Source organism: Streptopelia decaocto (assembly GCF_964273445.1).
Source record: "Streptopelia decaocto genome assembly, chromosome: Z".
Lineage (NCBI taxonomy): Eukaryota > Metazoa > Chordata > Aves > Columbiformes > Columbidae > Streptopelia > Streptopelia decaocto.
In genome coordinates this window covers 74,097,936-74,123,958 of record NC_138657.1, presented here as the reverse complement: position 1 = coordinate 74,123,958, position 26,023 = coordinate 74,097,936, and the positions used below count along the sequence as shown (strand labels likewise).

The 26,023-nt window shown below is 43.0% G+C and overlaps 1 protein-coding gene across 20 annotated transcripts in view; it reads left to right on the top strand.

The window, feature by feature from the left end:
• The window catches only part of CELF4 (CUGBP Elav-like family member 4), a gene marked incomplete at both ends in the record, with an annotated part of 685,986 nt that overhangs the window by 599,674 nt on the left and 60,289 nt on the right, over window positions 1–26,023 (top strand). For 7 of the 20 annotated variants that reach the window (XM_082074681.1, XM_082074671.1, XM_082074682.1 and 4 more), the window contains 2 exons: window positions 7,373–7,498; window positions 12,289–12,368. In XM_082074681.1, the coding sequence (XP_081930807.1) occupies window positions 7,373–7,498; window positions 12,289–12,368 (206 nt within the window). Of the gene's footprint in view, window positions 1–7,348; window positions 7,499–12,288; window positions 12,369–26,023 lie in introns of all 20 variants that reach the window. The other 13 variants (XM_082074679.1, XM_082074670.1, XM_082074677.1 and 10 more) reach the window with 2 other exon arrangements.

Sequence of the window (26,023 nt, the reverse complement as noted above, 5' to 3'; positions counted from 1 at the left end):
AGTGTTGTTTGATATGGGGAGGGGGAGTGAAGAGGGGGAAAAAGGAGACCATGCAGGTGAAAGGAAGATTCGGTTGCTATTTTTTGGACTTACATAGCGGTAGGATTCTGTTGTTTCCAGAATGTGTTGGGTTTTTGGTCATCGTTGGTTTTTTTTTTCCCTTGTCCTAATTTTTAAAACACCTCCATTTTACAAGGTTCATGTATTTTCCTGCAAGGTACCACGGAGAAGATAATTAGCTAATTTACAATTAGCTACAACAGAATTCGTAATCGCTTTCCCTGTGGAAAGGGCTGTAATCATCATCACGGAGCTGTAGGACCGCTGTGAAAATGGCAATCGGAGTGTGCAGCCCGGGCCCCAGGAAATGCCCTGCTTTTAGCCTATTGATCCGCCTGATTAGCAGGGGCTGAGGGAGCGACGGGGCACTCTGGCTCGAGAAGGGAGCCGGTTTCAGCTTGCACGTTTGAGTTCAGAGCTCAGCCCAAACTTCCATAATGTTCGGAACACCTGTGGCTCAGCACTCTGCTCTATAGATTCTTCTTTAGTCTTTGGCTTGAGGGGCACACCTTGTCCATGACCGAAAAAAAATCCAGGTTTATAGCTTTTTTTTACCACAGTGACTTTGGCAGATTCTTGATCTCGGTGGCCAATCATATCTTGGGCTGCATCAAAAACAGGGTGTCCAGCAGATGGAGGGAGGTGATTCTGTCCCTCTGCTCTACTCTGGTGAGACCCCACCTGGAGTCCTGTGTCCAGCTTTGGAGCCCTCAGTCGGACCTGTCGGAGAGAGTCAAGAAGAGGGCCATGACAATGATCAGAGGGCTGGAACATCTCTGCTGTGAGGACAGATTGAGAGAGTTGGGGATGCTCAGACTCCAGGGAGACCTTATCGCTGCCTTTCAGTAGTTAAAAGGGGCCTATGAGAAAGATGGAGACAGACTTTCTAGAAGGACCTAATTACAGAAGAAACAGTAATGGTTCTAAACTGCAAGAAGGTACATTCAGGTTAGATTTAAGGAAGAGAGAGGTGGTTGATGCCCCATCCCTGGAAACCTCCCAGGCCAGGCTGGATGGGGCTCTGAGCAACCTGATCTAGTTGAAGATGTCCCTGCTCATGGCAGAGGGCTTGGACTAGAGGACCTTTAAAGCTCTCTTCCGCCAAAACAATTCTACAATGGACAACCTCAGAGCTGCCTCCTTTCCCCTCTCCACCAAGGACCAGCCAGGAGAGTGGTCAAGGAATATCTGCTCTGCCTCTTGCATCCTCTCTGGTAAATGTGCCACTTGGTCTTATGCACCATCATTTTCTCTTTACCCACATCTGCCCAGAAAACTTCTCAAGGCTGCTTGTTTTTTCTGTCATGGTGCCAGGGAGATAAGCTTAAAGGCCTTCCTAGTGCCTGGACCAAGGCTCTGCAGCTGCTCCCTCACTGTGTGTACAAGCAATGTTTGGGGAGGAGGGGAATAGCAGCAAGGACAAATAATTATTAGCTATATAAACAATGGAATTAATTAGCATCTGGTTTCTGAAATGAATCCATACAGCAACCTGGTCCTGATGCTCAGAAAGCCAACAGCTTCGAGTAACATCAGAGAGCTGCTCTGGTGAATACCAGGAGCATACAGAAGATGCTTGTTCTTATGCAGAAATACACAAATGCCAGTTCTGTTCACGCACAAGGAAGCAGACAAATTATCAATGTATGATGCCCTGGCAATGAACTTAAGGATGAAGTGGGGAGGCTCATAGGTTTTAGAATAAGGGGTTTTGTGGCTAGAAGGGACTATAGTGATCTTCTGTTTCACCCTCCTGACTAACCTAGGTCATGAAGGTGGTAGATCTGTCCCTCTTTATTTCCAAGGCTTTGGATGCAATATTCTAGATGGTAAAGCTGGCTTACAGTTTCCTGATACAAGATTCAACTTCTTTGTTTTGCATGAGGAATACGAGAACACAAGTGTATTTATATAGTCTTATCTAAATGTACCCCCATGCACACACATACATTAGCGAGAGCTATCTGGATAAACACAAACCTGTGTCATGTCTCTCTGTGAGTGACCCTAATTTTCCCCCAGTCCCTCCACAATTGCTGTGATTCTTGTTCTTGTCCTCTTGCTCCGCAGAGGGTCAAACATCCTGCATCTCATTGTGCCTTCTGTCTCCTTAATTAGTGCCCGTCCTCCCCCTCCTTTCCCATGTCCCCCCTTCCCATCTCCTCTCAGCACTTGTTTTGCAATGCTCTATTATTTCACCTTTCACGCATTCCGTCTCCTTCGCCTGGGCCCGTCTGACACCTCTGCCTTATGCTTATCATAGAAACATAACATTTAAATACAAATAGAACAGGGAATAATTTAACCCCTATTTGCACTGGGGAATGTGCCAAGGCTCCATATAAACACAGCCAGGGAGATTTATAGACACTGTATATTTATCTGACAAGTTACATTTCTTCACCACTGCACCTTGCAGCCAGCTTTTCCTGACAGGCACAAGACTCCATCACTGGCTGAGTGGTCAAGTGGTTTCCTGGGGATATTGGAAATGTCAGCAAGGGGACATCTCTGGGAACTCTGTTTTGCCATTACTGTGGCCTTTATCCATCCATCCTCCTCGGAGGAACGGGGAGTGCTGGGTCTTGTTGTTACCGTGGTTTGTTTATGGGAAAACAGGGTAGACTTTGGAAGGGAATGCCTCAAGTCACTCATGGTACACCAGCCAAAAACCTCTTTGGCTCTTCTAGGTACCACAGCATAGAGAAATACCCATCCATGGTTATTTCCATTGGCCAAGCAGGCGTGGTGGACTCAGGTTGTGACAAAAGACTTATAATGGGGTGAATACTAACAAGGGAAAACAAAAAAGCATGGAGAAGGGGCTTACATGGATACCACACTCAACCCCCAAACTGCAGGACAGTCTTACTGCTCAGATTGCTGTTGTTGAGGGTTGCCTCTACAGCAAGGGTAATGAGATTTCTCCACTAACATGTAAGATATGGGCATAAGATGAAAACCAGAACTGTCACTTTGGTGTGTGTAATAGACAGAAATTTGAACAGGCCCTTTCCTGAAAAAGGCAAAAGGGATATGCTCAGATGTGCTTTGTTGCCTGACACATGGTTGTGTGTGGCATTGAGGAAGCTGCATAGAACATGTTTTCATCATATCTGCCCTTGGGCACACTGCATAGTCATTGTCTCATTTTCCCTCATAGGCAGGACATAACAGCTGTTCCTCATGGCTGCCCACCTCTGTTGTCTTAGACAGGATGGCACTGTGAGGTCCCACTCCCTCTCCCTTGGCCATGGGCCAGCTAAGGCTAGTCGTAGTACCGAAGAATCATAGAACGTCCTGAGCTGGAAGGAACCCACAAGGATCATCGAGTCCAACTCCTGTCCCTGCACAGGCCAACCCCACAGTTCACACCATCTGTCTGAGGGCGTTGTCCAGTCTCTCCTTGAACACTGTCAGGCTTGGGGCCGTGACGCCTCCCTGGTGAGCCTGTTCCAGTGTCCAGCACCCTCTGGGTAAAGAGGGTGTCCTACCTAATGTCCAACCTAAACCTCCCCTGGCACATGTCCCTGACATTCCCTTGGGTTCTGTCACTGGTCACTAAACAGAAGAGTTTGGTGCCTGCCCCTTCTCCTCCACTTGTGAGGAATCTGTAGCTGTAATGAGGTCTTCTCTCAGTCTCCTCCTCTCCAGGATGGTCATATCCACTGTTCACCTTGGAGACATCCCCGACCATGCACTTTTGCCTGGCTTCTTTATGTGCTTCTCTTCTGCCCCCGGACAGCGATGTTTCTGTTCTCCTTGACAGTGTGTTCACTTTGCCCTGGGACTGAGCTCTTGGTGGGCATAGTCTGAAGGTTTTTTACATAATCTGAAATGGGAATGATAGCATCGAGCTTGGACATAGAGGCAGGGCATAAGCTCTGAGTCTGTTCAGTTCTCTGAAGTTCAGATGTGGATCCTAAGACACACAGATTTAGGATGGTCCCTCACTGAAAGAAAAGGAAGCATGGAACTCAACAGGGTTGTATGGGTGGAACACAGATGGTAGGGGAAGACCCTGCACCCTACAAACAGAAAGAGATCAGGAACATCTTGATCAAGGGACTGCCCCAGGCAGACTATACCTCTGGTTTCTATAGGATGTAGAGTGGCCTGAGTGATGTATAGCAAGGTACTGCCCTCTGTTCTCACTCAAGGACACTGGAGAAGTCTGGTGGGGAGCACCTCTGGTGTGCACACATGCTCAGACACATTCCACTGATGCCAGCATGTCCTCTCTTCATTTTATTCTGGCAAATCTCGTGGACTTGTCTGGACATTCTTACAAAGAACTTGCCCCACTGCATGGCATGTTGGCTTTTTGTTTGGAACCTGGAAGAGCATCATGTGGGGGGACTCAGCATGTCAGAGTCATATACAAGCCCATTAGAGAATAAAATCATTAGCCAAGACCAGGAATGTGCTGAATAGTCTCAGCTGCTGGACTTCTCCCTCTTTCTTCCCACCTGAGATGTGTGAAGGGCATTGTTAGAACACAGTACCGACGCCCCTGGCAGAGCTGGGATGTGAAAGGTAAATGCAGCACTTTGTTAGAAGAAAAAAGCTTGTTAAACTGACTCATTTTTTATCTGCCGAGTGTGTGATTTGTGTAAATTTCCGAGACAGCAGATGTGACAAATGATTCCCCTGGCAACCCAAGGCACAGCTTTTCAGGGGAGAGGTATAGGGCACTGACTTGGAGACAGGGCTGGAGGTGATGACCAGGCAGTGCTGGACCCTGGTTGGCCATGGAGTCCCCCTTCATGCCACTTGCCCTGGAGCAGCTAAACCAGCAGACCCTGGGGAAGGTGGTTCTCACTCTTGGCAGAGCCTGTTCCTGGTGGGCTGATGGCCACCTTGTGGGCAGCTCACAAAAGCGCCACATCTTCTACCAGCCAGTTCAGGGGACAGGCATCACCTGTTGTCCTGCAGAGATGCAGAAAAGCGGGCTAAAATAAAAAAAAAAAAAAAAAAAAAAAAAAAAAAAAAAAAAAAAAAAAGAAGAAAATAATAATAATAATAACAATAATAGTAATTTTTTAAAAGTGCTTCCTAAAACACCTGGTTTAAGCTTTGCATAAACTCAACCACATAAGGCAGTTTCAGGCCAGTTCCACACTAGGGAGTTTTGCTGACAGAGGAGGGATGTGATTTTTTTTAAATGATACTTTCACATTAGCAAAAAGCCTGGTGAAAATACAGCTACACAGCTATAGGAGTGCTTTTGCTGATGCAGCTTATTTGAAACAGGGGAAACTGTATAAAGTACAATTTAACAGACACTTCTTCTGTGCTGGAAGTATTTACTAGACACAAACTTCCTAGGCAAAGGCTTTTGCTGGTGGTGTTCTCAGTTCGTCCCACTTCTCTGCTGCCTTCCTAAAACATCTGCCAGGACAGCTGGTCTTATTCACTGGGTGGGTTTTGCTCCAATGTCCACACAGCTGTTGGAGCTTAGGCTGGACTTTTTCTCCAAGGCTTTGTCTGGCCCTAGACTGAAAGATGCCCCAGAGACCACCCAATCAATTTCTTCTCTAAGGCTTATACCTCTGAGAGTTTCTTTTGCACATCAGTTTGGCCATCAAGAAAACAAACCTTTCAGATGTCCAAAGCAGCTGCTCTTGAGGTGGGGACAGCTCACACAGTGTTAGGGCTTTGTGCATCCTGGCTGTGTTGCCAGCAAAGACCCCAAAAAGTCCCTTTGTTTGGTCAATTTCAATATAAAGCAGACATATTTATTTTAATGTGTCTATCAGAAGGCTGTCTCTGTTTTGTCCCCCTTATCAGAAATGCATATGTACCCTCCTCAACCCATTTTTCCTACCATTTCAGCCGCCTAACTGAAGGCAACATAAGTCCTCATTTTCTGTGGACAGTACATGTGGATAACTCCACTGCAGGATTGAAAGCTCTTAATATCCTCACTCGATATCCGCTGCATGAAAAATTATCCTCATCCAAGGCTGTAAAGTAATTTGCCAATTTGCAGGTGCATCTTGGAGAGGGAAATTTTGATCAAACACTGGTTGAAGCAGAACAGATTGCCTACACCAATGATTTCTTAGTGAACAAAAGTGACATAAATTGCCCAATTAGTCAGCCAGAAAAGGATTGTTGCAAACCAATGTTTTGTTCAGCTTTAGGTTAACATGTGCATTTAAAAAAATAAATTAAAAAAATCAAACTATTTATTTATTTATTTACATATATTTATTCAAATTGGTTACATCTGCTCTGTAAACTGCTCTGAAAAAAAACTTGGTTCACACATTTACATAGTGTTTAATGAATGATAAATAAGACATTTATGAATCATGTGCAAATGGCCTGTTTACATACACGATGTAAACGATGTAAATTTCTTTTTTTTTTTTTTCCTGGTGTAATGGTATTAGTCTCTGAACACAAACCTAATCTAAAGGCATCACTCAGTGCTCTCTGAAATCTTTCTGCCAACTCAGCAAGCATTAGTTTGGTCTGTTTTCACCAAAATTTTCTGAAGGTGTTTTGTTCTAGACTGAAAATCTCAATACTTGTTACAAATCTAAGTATAAATAGTCTCCCTCATTCAAAATACAATTATCTATTAGCAGACCATGACCTACTTTGACATGAAATGCCACCTGCTTGAGCTCCCTCACATAATAGTAATCAAATAAGTTAACTTTATGTTTCAAAAAACAATATATGTTTCAAAAACTTTGGGCTTATTTCACATGAGCCTTTAAAATATATTAAAAAGCTCATCCAAACTTTAAGTATGTGTCTGCGAGTGGGTATGAATGACAAATCTCCATTTACAGGCTGTGGCTTCTGTTATATCCTGATTTAAAACAGCTTTTGTTAAACATTTTTTTCCTGCAACTTATTTAGTATTGCGACGGCTACTAACTTATGTTATTTTTCATATGGACTTTATTTCTATATGCTATCTTTATCTACATTCCTCTTGGATCACAGTTTGAGCACTGTTGTCATTTCAGTTATTGCAAACTGACTGCAAAAAATGATCAGAAAAAGCTGATTTGGAAGACTTTGGTGCCTAGATTTTGAGAAGCAGTTGAAGGTTTTGATATTTCCGTGGTTTTGGACCTTTATTTAAAAAAAAAAATGCCAAATTATTTTCAAGTACTCCTTGAAAGTCAGATGCTATTAAGGTTTTTCGAGCCAGCTACCTGAAATGACTAACAGCTTCTGAAATATGTCACCTCAATGAAATCACCATTTGTTTTGCATGTGATACTGAGCCATCTTGGCTTTCACATCCCTCCTGAAATATGGTAAGCATCTCTTTATTTTGTTCCAGAAGACAGAAAACTCTTTGTGGGCATGCTCAATAAGCAGCAGTCAGAAGATGACGTGCGCAGGCTATTCGAGGCCTTTGGCAACATCGAGGAGTGCACAATCCTTCGGGGACCCGATGGCAACAGCAAAGGTAAGGTGATGGCTAGCGCCACACTCTGTCTTTAGTGTCAGACTAGAACCGGTCTCAGCGTATGTGTAATTTTCTGGTGTAATAAAGTCACCAGGTACCCTCCAGGACAGCATCTCTTACATTTGCCAAGGGAGGCCATTTCTTTGCTGGTCACTGTCCGCTTGTGCATGAGAGGAAAAAAATGATCGCACTTAACATCACATGCCCCTTGATGAGCTATGTCTCGTTGAGTACAAACTGGTGTCTAATGCTGTTTGCTTACAGGGCAGAGCCTCCCCTACAAACACAAGGCCTTCACATTCACTCAGGATGTGCTCTCCTCAACCCGTTGAACAAATCAGTTCTTTCTTTAAGCAGAGCCAAGATTGCTACTTTACATCTTGACTTTCCAGCTCTATTGGTTCCACTTATTTATCACCCAACAGCCCCAGGTTTTCCACTTCTTCAGCTGGTCTTTCCATAGATACACACCAGACAATTATCATAATTGCAAAGGTACAGGTGCTGATTTAAATATTACACTCAGCAGATATCTACTGTCTGAAACATGCAAATGCTTCATTGCAAAACTGGTTGCCTTACCTCCTTCTGCCACTTTTTGGCATCACTTGTTACCTGGATAGGACAAAAGATCCTTTGCTATAGCTCAGGTGCAAGAATGAGGTTTGTCTTTTGAATCAAAAGGTCATTTTTTTCCCCGTCAGTCTCTAGATAAAGTAACTTCAATTTGAATAGGAAACCCTCTTCTCTTGACAGTATAATGTGTCCATTAAATATTGATCTGCGTATAATATATCATAAACTGTGCTGGAATGTGCAGCAACAGACAAGAGACCAGTCTTACTGATACAGTTCATATCTCACTGGATATTTTGACATGTGACAATATCAACCAGCATATTTTTACAACAGGGAGGCAAAAAATTCAAATCACAGTGATACGCTGGAGAAAGATATTGCTATTCCATAAAATCACTGGTGGCCAAAAAAGGCCTCGCAACAGCATTAAAGGACTGCTGTTTGATATAAGTCAGAAAAGCTCAGACTTCGTGATATAAATGGTTGAAAATAAACTGTGGGTGCCTTTCTTCATTTGTATGGCTACTTAAGTATCATGACACCCAAAGGTTGGAGCTGCCCTACTAGAAAGCAGTAGGCTAGCTTAGCCTAGAAGAGGTCCAGCCACCATAATGGTAGGCAGTTAAGGACTCCGTTCACTGAAAAAATCAGTAAATTTGGGGGGAAAAAAAGTCTGTCTGCATCCACCTGGAATTGTACTGAATAAAATCTAATGACAAAGGATTTAAACAGAGTAATAATAGAGGCAATAAGGTCTGACATCTGTAAGAAACAGGGTCCAAAGGAGATCCAACCCATAGACTTGTATTTATACTTTCTCTATCTTTTTCTCTTTTTTTTTTTTTTTTTTTTACTTTGAACATTTTCGTTATAAGTCTGAGTCTGAGTGGCAGCTCCATATTGCTAACCAGTTTAATTATTAGTGCTAGCGGGCTGTAGTCTCAGGCTTGCATTTCACTGAGCTGTTCAGGATCAATACTGAGCCTTGACAGAGTTAATATTACCAGCTTCCATTTGCTGCTGCTATTTACTCAGAATGTGAAGCTCCTAATTTACACACACACAGCTACATACACGCACACACGCACACAGAGCAGTCAATCCAACAGAAAACTTGAGGCTGGTGCCCTTATCTTAGGAGACACTCAGGCGAGCCACAACTCCCACAAAGTTATTCCCAGTCTGCAATGTTTTCCATCTGCCAGAAACCAATATGTGACACACATTGCTTGTGAGCTACTTACTTTGGGTAAAACCCATAAGGCTTAAATTCCACCTAAAATGAGATTTAAGCAGATTGTCTAAGTGCCGGATAGCAACCAGATCCCATACACATCAATCCTACCCAACCCATTACACGAAGTCCCACCAGGCATCCCTGTGGTGAGTCCTCTGGGTACTTCAGTGCAAGCACTGCTCTGAGAAGGTAGGTCCCATCCTCCAACCTGAATGTCACCACAGTCCAGCCCCAGACAGAAAGCAGCCTGAGCCTTTCTGGAAGCCACGGGTGATGTCCTGAGCCATGGGGCTGCAGAAATGCCCCCTACATGAGTCATGCAGGGGTAGGCATGGTGGCTGGACCATGCAACCAGGTAGCAGAAGAGGTGGAACTGAGGCATTTCCCTGTCTGAAAGTGAATGTAGGATAAGACGGGAGGGGAAGGAGCCCTCCCATACCCCAGTGGGTAAAGCTGACCTGTGTGCGGCCAGCAGTGCAGGAATCCTCAGATGAAGAAGCTGAAGTGGATCGCGTTCAGCAAACCAGCAGGACCCACAGGGTCTGCACTGATGCTCTCTGGACAGCCTCTTTTCTCACCCGCCCGCCCCCACTTTATATTTTCTCCGTTCAGCAGTTGTCTACTTCAGTAACTCAGAAAGATTTCCCACAGCACCAGAAGTTCCACAAGAGGAGTCTTAACACTCTCTGCAATTATAACCTCAGGCCCTGACTCTGCATTCTCCTCTAAGCTGACAAGACAGTCAGGGCAGCACTTTCAGCTCTGTAATCTGGACACAGGGAAAGAAAAAACATTTGAACACATGTATCTCCCTGTTCAGCACAGGTTATATATCTCTCTGTGTGTCAAAATCCCTTCAAAGTCCAGATCTGCTCCTGTCAAAGGCACACCATTGTTCTGAGGAGGGTGGCATGACTTGTATCCTCAGCTAATGAGGTCCTGGAGTCAGCTTTGTTGAAAATAGGAGGGAAGAAGACTATATTCACATTTGCTATTGGGTACAGAAGCCATCCTATTGAACACACAAACAGAAGGGCCAAAATATTAGGATCTCTGCTATCACCTTACCACCATATACCAGTAAAAGCTGAGTTGTCACTTGTCTGACTACCTCAAAACTTACTGGAAGCAGTAGGAGGGATCCCATTAGCATCTTAGGCATTAAACAAGATAAATACCTGCTGCTCCCTTCATTCCCACCTTTATCCAGCTCCACCGATCCATCAGGTTCCTCATCACAGGGGTGAATTTCACCTGAAGAGAGTGAAACCTTCGACATGACAGCAACACTGCAGCCAAAAATCCTGCTCTAAATGCAATGGTTGACTGGAGCTGGAAAGCTTTTGTATATTTGCTAATCAGCATCTTCTTTTTAGAGGCAGAAAGTACAAAAGAATCTCTGCAAATAATTAAACACCCTAATTCTGGATTATCTCTGATTAATGAAGAGGAAGGCGCAGTATCTCAGGAGCCTGGGAATGCTGGGCTGCGATTATGTCATAATTGATCCCTATTGTTTCCAGCTGAAGTTTATCTATCTCATTTTCTCGTGATTGTCTCCTCTCAGCTCCTTATAAATTAGATCCAACTATTAGCAACAATTGTTATGTTTTTTTCTGAAATACAGTCTGAGCATAGTGTTGAGGGGGTAATATAAAGTGAAGGCTCCTAACTGTACTCTAATTTCATATGTGTGTATTATTTTTAGAATGGGCTACCACTGCTTTCTTCAGTCTCACTTCTGTCAGTCTGCAGGAATGATTCTGAGGACCTTTGGGGCTCATTCTTCTACCTTGCAAGTGGGGTGTTCTAATGATGCAGTTTTCAGCCTGCACTGCATGGTTCATAAGGGTGTGTGGACCTTATAAAGATTCTGCAAAGGGGATAAAGGCAAGCCGTCCCATTGTCAGGACTGGTGTCCCCTGTGCAGTGATCTGCACCCCTTTAAGGAAACAGCTAGGGCTTTGCAAATTGATTAAAAGCTCAAAAGTCTTTGGTAGTAATAGAAGGGGATGGAAGCCAGAACTTCTCAGATCTCTCCCAATCTGTTCCAAAAAACGCCTTAGCATATGGAAATTACTCTTCCTCTCTCTGAGTCAGTGTGCTTGTAGCTAAGAGTGTTAGCAATGTTTTCCCCTACTCTGGTGGTGCATGTGACCCTTTGAAGTGTTGATCATTTCTGCACTCCAGCACATATTCATAAATGCACTTTTCTGCCCTAAACCCTTATGTAAGAGTTTTGTGTGGGATTTTTCACATGGCAATGCAGGCCAGGGAAGCACTCCCTACATTTCTCTGATGTCCAGAGAAGAACACCTGTAAAGTCACTGACCCTGCAGCTGTGAAAGGCCAAGATTCATATTTTGGTTGTGGTAAGATGGCAAACAACACAAGCAGATCTCTTTCATCCCAGCTTCTTCATCAGAAGTTGTCTTATGCTTTCTCAGACCAGGGCTGATTGGAGCCCAGACAAGCTCTGAGCAGTCTATCATGGAGCTCTCTATTGGACAGTGATATGATAAGGTAGCTGTGTTTTGAAGTAACTTGAATAACCTCTGTGCAGTTGACATTTGGTTGCTTGTAACAAGCATGTGTAGCTTTCTTAGAGACTTCCTTACTGTTTCTCATAACACAAAGAAAAGGAAATTAATTTTCACCCAATAAATTGTAAAACTGTGAACTATTCTGCCAAGGGCAGATGTGGAGGTCAAAACATAAGAGGACTCAAAATGTAGTTGCTAAGTTTGGGTTCATCAGTGCCCGTTACAAGCAGGGTGGGAATTCTGGATGCAGCTTCACCTTCAGAGGTGCTCAGGCTGATGAGGACTGGACTTTGCAAAAGAATAACCGAGGGCACATTTTTGTACTTTCTCTTCCAGCATCTTTATTTGCCAATTCTGAGGACACAGTACCCAGCTAGATGGACTTTCATGGTACCTATGCAACCTTTCTTATGTTCTTTTTCCTCTTCCAGGGTGTGCATTTGTGAAATACTCTTCACACGCGGAGGCCCAAGCAGCCATCAATGCCCTGCACGGCAGCCAGACAATGCCGGTGAGTAGCTCTGTGACACGGGCAAGTCAGGATCAGACCAGCCTTCTGCTGCCCTGTGGGCTGATGGGATAATTTATCTGTGCTCTGCAACTCATCTTCCGGGAAGGATGGATCACAGCTTAGGCATGCAGGGCCTTGGGTGTGCTTAACTCATCAGTGGAAAGGCCAGGATGACACTGTCATTGCACCCAGGTGCAGAGCCCCAAGGGGTCCTGTGTTCTGTCACCAGCAGCTTAGATGACTTGAAAAAAAAAAGACATACAGTTCACAGGAGCCAAAAACATTGGGTCAAACTCACCATGAGAGTAACCTTTCAAGTTTCAGAGACATAAAACAAGCAGAAATTTGTGTCTAAGGGCTTCTTTGTTTTTCCTCCCCAAAGAGTCCCTGCCTCTAGATTAAGGATAAAGAACTTTTTGTCAGCATTCAGCAGAGAGCAGCATGTTCACATGATGGTACTAGAAGCCAGAGACAATTCACATGGTGAGGAGCATAAATATGATCCCCTACATCCAACTTTTGAAAGACAGACCAACTACTAGGTCTTCTAGGAAACACTGGAGGGATCATTCCACTTGGACAAATATCTAGTAATATGGGGTTTCAAGCCTGCTAGTTGAGGAAAGTAGAAATTGAATTGTGGTTTTTATGCAAAATAATATTTACGCCATCACACAGACCCAGAGGAAGGTGAGGCATTCCACTGCCAGAAAGGAAAGACAATCTAGTCCAGCATGTTTTGGTATATTATTTGGTATATTATTTTTATTACTAATTATTCACAGTGTAAATCATGAAAGTCTAAGAAGCATGCCAACAACTTGGAAAGGATACAGAAAAGCTCAATAAAAATATTTAAGAGTGTAAAATCTTCCTTTCAGTAAGAGACTGTAATGTAAATTCATGAATTTATCCAAATAAGTTTAAAGTAGGACTGGCAGATTGTCTCTAGGTCTTTGCAGGGATGAAAATGGAAAATTCTTTACAGGGGAAGAGGTTTCTTAAAGTAGCAAATCATCAAGATCTCGTTTTTGGAACCCTATCTTAGAAAAATAAGACTAAAAATAGTGCATATTTACCAGTGATGCTATTGAATAAAATCTCCTTACAGATGGGGGTCTCAACTATTACAGTACTTTTAGAAGTCTCTTCCCAAAAGACTCCTTCTAACAAAACTAGATGCTGGGCTTGATGCTGACATCCTGTACTGATCCTTTCCTGAGACTGGTCAAAGCAGTACTTTTAATGACTTTCTTTCATATTTTGATCCAAAGTGACAATGTGTATAAACTGAAATCAGGAATTGCAGTTCCACAGGCTGTGATACCACAAAAATATGTAACAGAAAGCCAGTTCCTGTCCCAAAAAAGCTTGCAAACTCAGGTGACAGAGGTGAGAGAGAAGTGAGAGAAAACAGACAAAACCAAAAGAGAGTTGAGGTTTTTATCTAGATCTACTATACCCAAAATATCCTTATCTTTCCCCAGCCCTTATCCTTCCTATTTTCAGCACAATTTAGATAAGAAAAAATACTCATGTCTTGACCACTTGGGAGCAAATTTCTGTTCCACCCTGCTCATATCAACTGAACTTAAGACGTGCAAAGAATGAAGAATTTGGCCATTTCATCAGTCAGGGTTTTATTCTCCCTGTTGACTTATTTGACTTCTAGAAATGTTCTTGAATAACTAAATCCGAGCATCTGAGAAAGTGTCACATTTTAACCCTTCCTAGATGTTCATCCCGGATTCACAATTGCATTTCCATGGCTTGACTAGTTTCCATGAACTGGCTGAATCTCAGCAGCAGTCCATGTACCAACTCTTAGTTCACAGGAACAGCAAGTGGAAAATAATGAATTTCGCCCTCTTCGTTATAAGCTAAGCTACGTAGCATTTCCTTGCATCTCCCATGAGCTATGAGCAGGTACATGGGCTACCATAGCTCAGCAGACTAGCAAGGACTGCTCAAGTGACCACCACTTGATCAAGACATTGTCCTCAAAACGCTTAACGCGCTGAGATGAGATGGGCCAAATCCTGCAGGTGATCTTTGTTCCCGTTCTCATTTTCGTGGTGCTTCAAGGTGTGCAGCTTCTCTCAGGGCTTGGATGTTCACAGAGAAATGCAGCCACCTCGTGGTGAGATGGCGATGTAGCCCTCGTCCTTGGAAAGGAGGAGTGCACTGCTGCCATCTTCCTTCAGTCCCCCCTCCCATTTCTCTCACCATTAGGACTGGCCTCATTTGTCCGGCTGCGATGCCAACTCAAAGTTGTTCCTGTGGTTCAGCCAATTTAAACGTCTCTTGCCTTGTCCTCGTGTACTACCAACGGGGCATCCATCATCATTCTTGTCAGGTCTCGAGCCATTCGTTCCTGCGGCAGACTCCTGTTTCTCCACAGCTGTCAGGATTATTGCTCTACTGTGACTTCCTGTTCACACAACATATGTTGCCTAATAGTTTCAAAAGGCAACTTTCTTTTATGAAAGTTTTTGTCCTTTTTTTTTTTTAGATTTTTTTATTAACCTTTTCTTGGACAGGTGCCTGACCGTCACTCGTCACAAGCCCACTTCTCTGTGCAAGGCCCCTTGTTTCTCCTAAGGGTCCATCAAACAGGTCTACAACTTTCCAGTTTTCACACAATCAATTGCTTTGAGAAATAACTTTCCCAAAATCCCTTACTTTTGAGGAGGCCAGAAGTTCTTTCTGTATCTACCTGCCAAGAGAGCTTTTTTGAGTCTTTTCAAATCTCCTTTCCTATCACTTCATCAGCTTTAGGGTAGTGTTTTACTTGACCTTCATGTCCTCATTTATGAGAGATCATAATTTTAATGTACTTTTAGATGTATTTATAACGATTATGTGCCCTACTCCTTCAGCTTTGATTACACTGTCCTCTCCTGTCTCTCTTTCCCATGCATATGGAGACAAAAACAGTTCTCTCCCTTTGTTTCTCTTCTCTTCCTCAAGCGAGCCTTGTCCCTAGCAGCCCTACCCACCAACACAATTTCAGCTACTATTGCTATAGTGATAGCTTGCAGATCTAACTTCTCCACTGCAGAACTGACTCCTGTCCAAACTAAAAAATCATGGCCTGTCCTCCCAGCATCTTCTGGTGGATGTCTAGCTGTCAGATCAAGCTCATTATGTATAAAACAGAGCTCTTGAACTTTTCCTCCTAAACTCTGTCTCCTCTTCTCCTCCGTCTCCGTTCTCAATCACTGTGGAAAACATTATCATCCTACCTGCCAGTCATGCTCTTACCTAGGGATCATCTTCAGCTTGGTTGTCTCCTTCTCTCCATGTCTTCATATCCAGGCAACTGCCAAATGTTGGAGAGTCATTCTGCACAACACATCTAATATATCTAAGATACAGCCTTGTCCATCCACCCATGCAGAATAACATCTCCTCCACACTTTATCACACATATTTAAATCACTGTAGCCTCTATCCTACCCAGAAAGTACACAGGCTTAAAATCTATACTACTGTTGCACCTTTTTCACCATCTCACCCACCGCAGCACCTCAGAATTTCTTTTGTTATTAATTAATTCCTGGAAGGGGTAGCACAGTGTTGTTATCTACATTTTCTGCACAGAGGTGAAAAGAAGTGAGAGTGTAACTAATTTGATCTAGCTTTAACAGTCTAAATTTTTGTAATGTATTCTAAACATCTTCTAGAATTCCTACAAAAAGGAGAGAGAGAGACATTTCTAGAGATTTGTGCATTCTTCCCTTTATCTATCTATGCTAGAATGGGCAAAATCACCTTCTGGGCATGTCTGTCCCTTTCATTAATTATAATGGAGATTTCCATAACAATATTAGACTGAATACCTGAGGTGGGACTCGTCTCACCTAATTTGAGACATCCAGAAGCTAAGGAACTATGTCTGAGGTTGTCATCTAAGTGTTTGTCATCTAAGTTTCTATTATAATCAACAGAGAGAAACAGATACTTCTGGAGGAATTTTATTTTACACAAATAGATTTTGAAACCTGTCAAACCAAAACCCGAATAGAAGTGTGCTTTTTAGCTAATTTTAGGTGTCAGATTCTTATGGTCTGCCAGTTCCAAAATAGTGGTTCTTCACCTGGAGTGCAACTTATAATGAAAAAGGACACATATCACTCAAAAATAAAAGGTAAAAATGTTTGCTGCCTGCAGACGTCTCAGAATCTGCAATTGCCTTCGCTCACCAGTGATGCACCCTTGACACCCTGACATCCTTACACTGCACTTGTCGCTACCACAGCTGAAACTAAAGGTCCAGGATGACTCTACCGCAGCTGATGCTGGCCATCTACCAGTCAGATATTAGAAGTGTTCACTTGGCCTTTTGTCTGATGGTGATTCCTCCCACATAACTCAGACACGTATTTTAAGATTGCTTGACTGAACCATGGAGGCATCTGCCTCCCTGCTGAGCATGCAAGGAGCTACATTGAGTGTGCCCCTTAGAGTGGATATCTAGCTTCATATCCAGCGCAAGGGGAGCTCGATCCTGTTCTCATATTTGCTGCCCAAATAAAGCAATTTGGCATTCAAGAACCAGGCATCCCACATCTAAGTCCACTGACTCCTAGTCCATTACATGTAACATGAATTTGCCTAACAGAATGATGTTCAGCACTTTGTTCACTCTATATCTTTCATTAATTAATGACATTTAAGGTCACTAAGACCTCCAGAAGGCTCTAAGTTAGCTTCCCCCATCACGTGGGCCAAGTCCTCTTTTGTTTTACTATAAAAGTCTGCATCAGCTTGGCCAAACCACAACATATCTTCTGCATCCAGGCAATAGCATCCTAAGTCTATCTATGCCTGGCTGAACATCTTCCTTGAAAGTTACTTTTTCAGGTGGAACCTTTGGTTTTGTGAAAAGAAAAGAAAATGTGAGACTTGGATACAAGCACTGAACAGATGTCTGTCTTTCAGAGAAAGATTCAATGTAGTTGAACTTCAAAAAAGAAAAACCACATAGTACTGCAACCCCAAACTTTGTTAACTTCAGAGCTTTCATTTTAACAATTTCTGTGCAGGTCTTGTCTACACAAATGACAAAAACAGCTTCAAATCTCTGCCTAGGAGCCACCTATACCAAAGTACGCAATTATTGATCAATGTCATTTGGTGGCAGACTGATTAGTTCTCTGATTGTTGTGTTTACCATTTTTTTTTACTAATCAAGAAAATATGAATGATACAACACCTTAAACAAGGATGACTTTCAGCCTTCATCTACCATGTTGCTTGGAAGTCCACCCACAGCACCAAAGTTCCCAACCTAACACAATTAGTAGTCAGATTAAGGGATTCTTTCCTTGCCTTACACAATGTGCCATCTACCCTCTTATACTGTAAGAGATTGTCATTAATTAAGATAAAGGATTTTTTTACTTATTTAGTTTGCTGAGTGAGAGTGACTTAAATATGAGACTATAAAAAATTGCCCTGAGAAACAAGTTTCATTGCCAATACGTCATGTTCAGTGGCACTCTTTCAAATTCAGGGCAAATGGGGCACTGGTTCTCATCTCCCTGGCTTTGGCTGCTCATGTACCCCATTAAAGAAACCAACCCCAGCTCGTGTTTATGACTGTTATTATTATTGCTGTGCATTCCTACAGTGCAGTTACGACTTTGCAAAGCACTGTAAAGTTGCCTTCAGACACAATCCCATTACAGAAACTGGCTGAGCAGCTGTTCTCACCCCCTGTCAACACAGCAGAGGAATATTTAGGTGAATTAAGGATGGAAGGGAAAGCAGTGAGAGTCTGCGGAAGGAGTTCTGAGCAGGTGGAGGGAAGAAGGAAAATAGGTCTTTGTGGGAATGATGAAGTTGTAGCCCGGGTGCCTCGCTCGCGGAGCGGCGGGGAAGCGGCTGTTATTATGTGTGCACGCTGGCACCAAAGCGCTGAGTCGGCAGAAACTCCCTGGGAGGAGCAGCGTGGCGGCTCCGGTGAGTGGGGGGCCACAATGCCGTAGATCAGCTGAGGTATTTTTAACAATTATTTTGATATAAACAGCTCTGAACTTGAGGAGCTCCGTGTAAATGGGAAGCAGTGGGGCTTGTAATTAGATTTGTGTACACTTTCATAAATTGCTGGGAAACATCAAAGCCGTGATAGAAGGCTGTGGTGCACTTTATTTCCTTCTTCTGTTCTTCTGTTAATTGAATGGTTGATGTGTGGATAGGAAGTGTTGGCTTCGCAGAGTACTATTTACAGACCCGCTGACAGCTGCACTGTGAAAATTAACAGGAACAGAGCAGCCTCTGTCACAGCCCTTCCCATGAGGGACTTGCTTCAAATTGGATCATTTCTTTCATAGGAGAAACTTTCCTCGTCTCTCCTCCCTTCTTCGGAAATACGCACACACATCCAGCTGCACGTTCCCCTTCTCCCTTCAGACTCGTGGCAGCTCCAAAAGAAGGTTTGTCATTTCCACAAAGTTGAGGGAGCTTGACTGCAGTTCAAAACTGGTAGTGTATTCCTCTTCCAGCAAGACTCATCTTCAGGAGGTGAACCAGATCTGTGAACCAGGTGTGTGGATCCACAGCTTCACCTTTGCTGGTCTCGCCTCAATGGGATCATGCTCTTCACTCTCTTAGAAACTGTAACAGTTTCCCTCTCAGACTCCTACTGTTGGAAATGCAGTTATAGCTGGTCTTCCATGGAAATGCTGTGTGTTAAACACCATGCAAATCTCTTACAGGAAAGTTTCCACATTCAGCAGCTTGCCAACTAAAGGCCAGAGTTGACCTGGCCGAATTACGTCAATGTGTTTGACAAAATACAAAATTTCATGGTCATCTGTAATCTTATCATCTACACTTCTCTTACAGTTGATGGAGAGAGACTAGCCCCTCAGAGAGACATCTCTCTGTCCTAAGTAATTGATGGTTTAGAACAGATACCCAAAATGCTGCAGTTAGGTCATCTGAATGTCCCTCTAAGACATAAGAGATAAGCAAAAGAAGCAGCAATACAATGTCTGGCAATATGCTGGTCTTATACACAATCAGTAAATTCAGCCAGTTCATAAACAAAGTCACAGCAATTCTTGTTCCTGGTCCCAGCAGAGAAGTAGCAACCAGTAGATACTTGAGCATCTAAATCTTATTTTTTATTTAAGTCTGGAAAACATAGAATTAAGAAGGTCACACTTGAAGCCATCAGTCCACCACCTCTCTTCCCAAGAGTGTCTTCAAAATATCCAGGTAACATAAACAGGACCTTAGACAAACATGTAGTACAAATAGATAACAATTAAACAGACCATGATTCAGAGTATCAATTAACTCACAAAATTTACTCTCATTTAGATTCCAGCATGGGCTCAATTCCTCAGTTAATAAAAGCTGCCTTGTGACAGTCAGTAGAGAGCTAGAGAGTCACTGACCCCCTCAGGCTGTCAGGGCAAATAGGAAATGGGAAAGTCATTAGACTTCAGTATTACATGAACACAGAAATGTAAAGGGGGGATTTTTCAAAGGTAAAAGGTGAAAGTTGATGAAAGTGCAGCATCTAAGTGTCCCTCACGTCTAACAGCTGAGTTTGCCTTAAAGTTACTTGCCCAAAGTCACAAAAATTAGGGTGAAGTGGGGTATCATCAGTGCAAGTCTATCTGCTCATATTGATGCAAAAGTCTGAGGCCTCATTTTACTATTTTTGATGTTGAGAAGCTGATAGAAGACAATGGAAGTGCCAGCTAGGACTCATTTTCTTCCTCTTCTCTATTGATCTTCTGCTCTCTTAAGAACATGCACTTCATGCCATGTCTTTCTACAACACACAGACTGGCTTCTTTAACTCAAGGCAAGACATAGCACACCCATTTCATCTATTAAAATATAATAATATGTTAGGAACCCCTTCATAACTCACCAGCAGCAGGCCTGGCCCTCCTTCGAATAATGAATGATTTTTTCTGAATATGCTACACCATCTATAAAGTCATGTGTTGTTCTTTGGGATGAAAGAAGCAATGGATTTGTAACACTTAGCTGTTAATTTGCAGTTGCTTCTTCCATCAAAATCCAACAGCTCTTGATAACTCAGACCCACTTTCCTTTGAGCAGGGTGTTCTGACTGGAGGGGAACTAAAGACCCGTAGACCATCCTACCCCACTGCTGCCTCCAAGACATCTGATTCTACAGCCTTTGGGCCAGCAGTTTCCCAGTATTACCATAATTTCCCTCAATTCTTTCTATTAAAAAAAAAATGCCAGGGCCATGTTCCCTGACTCCCCCTCGTTCCATAAATGAGCTAATAAATCACATGTTTCTGGGTCCCAGAATAGAAATCCAGGCAGTCAAGGGGTATGAGTCGTACTGGTGCCGAAGGTGCCTTCTCTAGTCACATCTCCGTAGCCACACAGGCATCTGGCAGGACAGCAAGAGACTCAGGGGATGTGACCAGCTTTATTTGCTGTCTTCCACAGGCTACCTCTCTGCCTCCAAACCATGGCATTCATTGTCTCTAAATGGGATAAGAGGCGTAACTGCTCATGAGCCGCATGGACTCGCTCTAGACAAAAATGGATTTATTTGTACCATAATGTCTCTTTACAGGTCCAAGGGGAGCTGGGAACTAAATCAACAGCTGTGGGGTGGCTAGGGAAAAGTGAGAGTGGAACTGTGCCACTGCTGAGCATTTCCCAAGTCCTGGGGCCGACAGCAGCCCCTGTGAGGTTCATTGCACTCAAAACTTGTCCCATCTGAACGAGATTAGGACTTGCATGGCCTGAAATCATCCACAGGCACCGACATTTCTGGTATATCAGACACATGGATCAGCCTCTAGCCCAGGAGGCATAAAATCCTCTGTGCCTAGCAGGGCAGTTCCCAGCCTGCTGGAAGAAGCTCCACTGGGCATCACCACCTTCATCTGATAATCACAGAATTGTAGAATCATAGAACTGTTTTGGTGGAAAGGACCTTAAAAAGTCACTTAGTCTAAACCCCCTTTCATCAAGCAGGAACATCTTCAACTAGATCAGGTTGCTTAGAGCCCCAACCAGCCTGGCAAGTAAAACCAGCCTGGCCTTGAATGTCTCTGGGGATGGGGCATCCACCACCTCTATGGGCAACCTGGGCCAGTGTGTTACCATCCTTATTGTATTGAACCTCATGAGGGTTAGTGTTAGGATTGGGAAGTATTCTTCTCAGTGCAGAGAAGAATGAAGACGTCAGCATTAGGTTGGACCAGATGATCCTGGAGGTCATTTCCTACATGCTATTCTGTGATTCTATGATTCTGTAATCAATTAATGACCCTGCAGTTGTACACTGCTTGGAGATCTTTCATTTACATATGCTGCAAAAATGCAGATGCTTCTTACTATCACAGTCAAGCAATGTGCTTTAGACCATGATAGCCTAGAGTCATACAGCATGACAGTGATCTGGGATGCCCAGTCATGTGCAGCGTGTTTGCAACTCAGTGCTGCAGAAATGTTCTTTTATGTCACATGCACAGTTGAAATGTATCTCCCCAGCTTGCCAGTCCTTCCTCAACATCTGTTTCTTTATGAGTCATCTCAAGTTGTTCATGTCCTCATCCTGAAGAGCCAAGGAAGAGTGGAGCTCATACAAGCAGAGTTCTGAAGCATCAGGAGCTCTATACCTGAGTGTGGTGCTGCCTTGCTGGGACAATAGACAATTCATTCCATGGCTCTGGAATTATACCACTTCTCTTATTTTCATCTTTGTCTATTTAACTATAAGGAGATATTATTCAGACACCAGCTTTCATGGAGCTCTATGATACAGCCACCAAACATTCTCTTAATAGTAATAATAATTTATAAAAATATGACATCAAGTCATTATTTGTTGCTCTAAGAATGTGTTCTCGAAAATTATACTTTTAGTAAATATAGAACTAAACATACTTTATCTTTCAAAATAAGTTCCTCTTATTGGGAAAGGGAAATCTATAACATTTTCTTTTGAATTCTGGACTTCAAGTTTTTCTTCAAATAGACCAAAAAAAAAAAAAAAATTTATTTTTTTCACATTCCTAAATAGCAGGTAAGAATTTCCAGTCTACCAGAATAACAACACTTTCCACTTCATAATGCATTAAGGAGGGCAAAAGATTCTGAGAGAACTTTTATCATCCATAGGCTGAGCTAGAAACTGCAGAGCTGCTTGAAGAACTCTGCTTTGAAGTTTAGGTTGTTTAGATATCTGGCTTTGATTTGAGGGGCATACTAATATCCAGATTGTATATCAAGTTCTTTCTAATTAGAATCGGGTACAATACCATTAGGAGTGGCATTGACTCTCTTGCCCTGTGGAAAGCAATGACTTCAGCTCAGAGAGACACCTGCAAAGTGTTGTATGGCAAGTAAAACCTAAATCAAGTTTCCATTCCAAATAAATTACAGCTCCAGAGACCTGTGAGCAGCTCCTGTACCTGCAGCAGCTCCTTCTGCTTAGACACTGCATGAAGAATCCCCTCTACTGAGGGAGCAGCATCATCAAAGGGTCTGTCACTCCAGCCCAGGAGGAATGCCTCCTGTCCCTGCTTCTCTCTGTCACTCTCATCTCAAGTGTGTCTAAACCAGCTCTCAGGACTGTATAGTGGAAATCGCTCCTAGTGACTGCCATCCTGCTCATCTTCCAGATGAGACATGAAATTGAAGCCCTGAGTACAGAAAAACATAGCGTACTTCACAAAAGGGGAGGGACGTTAGTTCTCATCTTCTGGCCATCTTCCAGCATGGTTAATTACATTTCTACCCAAGCAAAATTCCCTCTGGTCTACAGTTTTAATTGGACAGTAGTTTCTTACTTGCTTGTCTAAAATCTCAGGTTGGGGTCACACCCCCACTGGCTAGTTCAGCAGCCCTATTTTAGGTAGAGTTACACAGGCATTTAAAAAAAAAAAAATAAAAGTCTGGTTTTGTTTTCAAAATTAGGAGGCATCATAATATGTGGCTTGATCAGGCAAAGCCCAAAGAAATCCTCTTTTGGCTTTCAGGCCCTAACGTCAAGGATGCTTCTGTGGAAATACTGCCCTGACTGGATTGCTGAGGATCAGCATCCTCCCAGCTCTGCTTTGCAGCTGCAAAGGGAGTGCCCAGGAAAAATTTTCAACTCAGGCAACCCCATTGACATGGTGACACTTAGGAAGGTAGTCTGATTGCCCAAATGAGAAGTATCCAGCAGCACCTATTCTTTTAAGCATCTTGGATGCTGTATATGGCTGACATTTTCGAAAGTACTTAATAGAATCTGCACCTTCGGGTCTCTTATACTCAAGAGCATTTGTTACTGGAAGTTTCATGTAATAAGCCTTCTTAAAAATATTGTTTGGCCTCAGACTTCTAACTGGCTCCATTTGAGCTAACCAAGATGGAAAATTCCACCTCTATGGCAGAGACACCCTTGCAGTAAAGTACTTAAGTAAATGCTTACCTCCCATGGTACCGTCACTAAGGTTAAAGTGGAACATGATTTAATGGCTTTGCCAAATCAGGCCCAAATTCATCAGTTTTTCAAGAAAAATATGTTTAATCATCTGTGGAGACTGGTAACATGCTGGGTCAGGGAAGAGCTACAGGGTTGACAGGAAAATAAAATTCAAGCATATATTCTGCAAAGAAACGTCTTCACAAAACTTTTCCTGTGAATGCTGTTCTAGGGAGAAGTAGTTTTCCCTGATGCTGTAGAATATTATTTGCTCTCCTGAAAATCCTTTGCTTAAATTGTGTATACACAACTAATAACATAACTAATGGGAAACAGTCCCGTCAACCAGGCAAAAGATTTGTTTTCCTTTGCCTTTAAGTGAAATATCAATGGATGGATATTTTATTTTTAGTTGAATATGAAATTTCACAAGTGACCTGTCAAGCTCCTCTTTTCAAGAATGGCTTTATTTCACACGTCAAGACAGGCTGGGAAATTAGTTTTTCCCACAGAGGACTCTGATTAGGGATTACAAAGTGAGTGTGGCGCAGGGTGATTTTTCCTCCATCTTTTGCCTTGCCCTGCCAGCCTAGGGAGCATCTGACTCTGCTGACTAAGGGGAGCAATTCATACTGCACATGGGAAGGGGGATGGGAAGTGAGACAGTCATGTTAAGTAGAGTTGCTGGCCCAAGAGAGAATAGGGAAGGCATAATAATACTTAGCCCTTATATTATTCTTTTCATCAGTGGATATCAAAGCACTTGAAAAAAGGAGGTTGATTTGATGGGAAAGGAGATAAATGCCAATTCCAAGTAGCCTATTGCAGAGGTACCAGCAGGAATGCTCACTTTTGTGATAGTCTCATTTGACTGTGGATTTGCAAGGTAGAGAAATGAACAGGTCCTTCCCTCAGTAAAATGCAGAATTAACGCACAGATCTCAAAGTACATTTCCAACATTATTGACTTACCCACTGTAACTTTCTTGGGGGCTGGGGAAATATAAGGTCCACTCCAACAACCAGGGAGAGCAAGAGGGAGATTATGTATTACTAATAAATGACTGAGCAGACAGGACCTATTGCCTCTGTCAGCAGACAACAGCTGATTTACACCGTGGTTTAACTGCTCGCAGAAGCAATAAATAGCCCAGATGAAGGGCTCTGCAGTTTTTACCCCATGGAAATTCTGGCCCATTATGGGGCATTTCTAATGTCATCCAGTGGATTAGTAGGAGTCACTGAAATAGAAAGTAGTCTTATTCTGCTGTAGATGAGCTGCACTGTTTGGCTCCTTTGTTAAAAATCCTGCAGTGGGTGATCTAATAGAGTTTACTCCCTGATTTTCTTTGGGCCATGTGGAAGGGCTGCACATGAGGAACCATTTATAGAAAGCATCAGTTCCAAGGTCAATCTTCGTATTCAAGAGAGATGCAGCATCTTTACTGGCTATTTATCTTTAACCACTTACAGGCACATCTCATTGCAGAGCACTCTTAAAAAAAAACCCAACTTTTCCTCCTCTTTCTTTGCAGTGTGTGCTCTAACTTGTTTCTATTTGCCAATGGCCTTTCTGCCCTGTGTTTATGATACTGATGTCCAAAGAGGCCCAAAGTCCTGCTGTGACAGGCAACCCAGAAAAACAGCTCATAAGAGGCAGTCTTAGATTCCATTGGGTCAAACGGCTGCTGTGCAGTCACTACGACTCACATCAGAAGAGAAGAACACTCCAGGGGCAAGAACTTCATGTGGAGGTTACCCATGTTTTCATGATGCCATCTACAATAATAGCTTGGTTTTCATCAGTGTGAGACATCAGCAATTTCCTGAGGCAGTTCTCTGGCCCTAAGACTTCCAGGGCAAACAGATAGAAAGAAAAGAGGAAGGAAGAAGACACTAACTTATTTACAGTTCTCTGTCCTGCTAACTAGAGCAGGTCACATCTCCAAAATCCATATGCAGAGATTAATACTTATTCACTTCATTCCTCCGTGCTGCATTGTACCCACCACACTGCAGCCTCTGCTCTGCAAATCACTACACCAGCTCTGAGCAGCCCAATCTGCTGTGGACCAGTGCCTCCCTCCAATACAGCTGCAAATAGGTTTAAATCATTAGATTCAGGTTACCAAACAGTCTCTTGGATCAGGGTTAATTAAATGAATGTTGAAATCTAATTAAGGACTGGCCCAGGTGATAATTAGCAGGAAATGTATGCATTAAAATA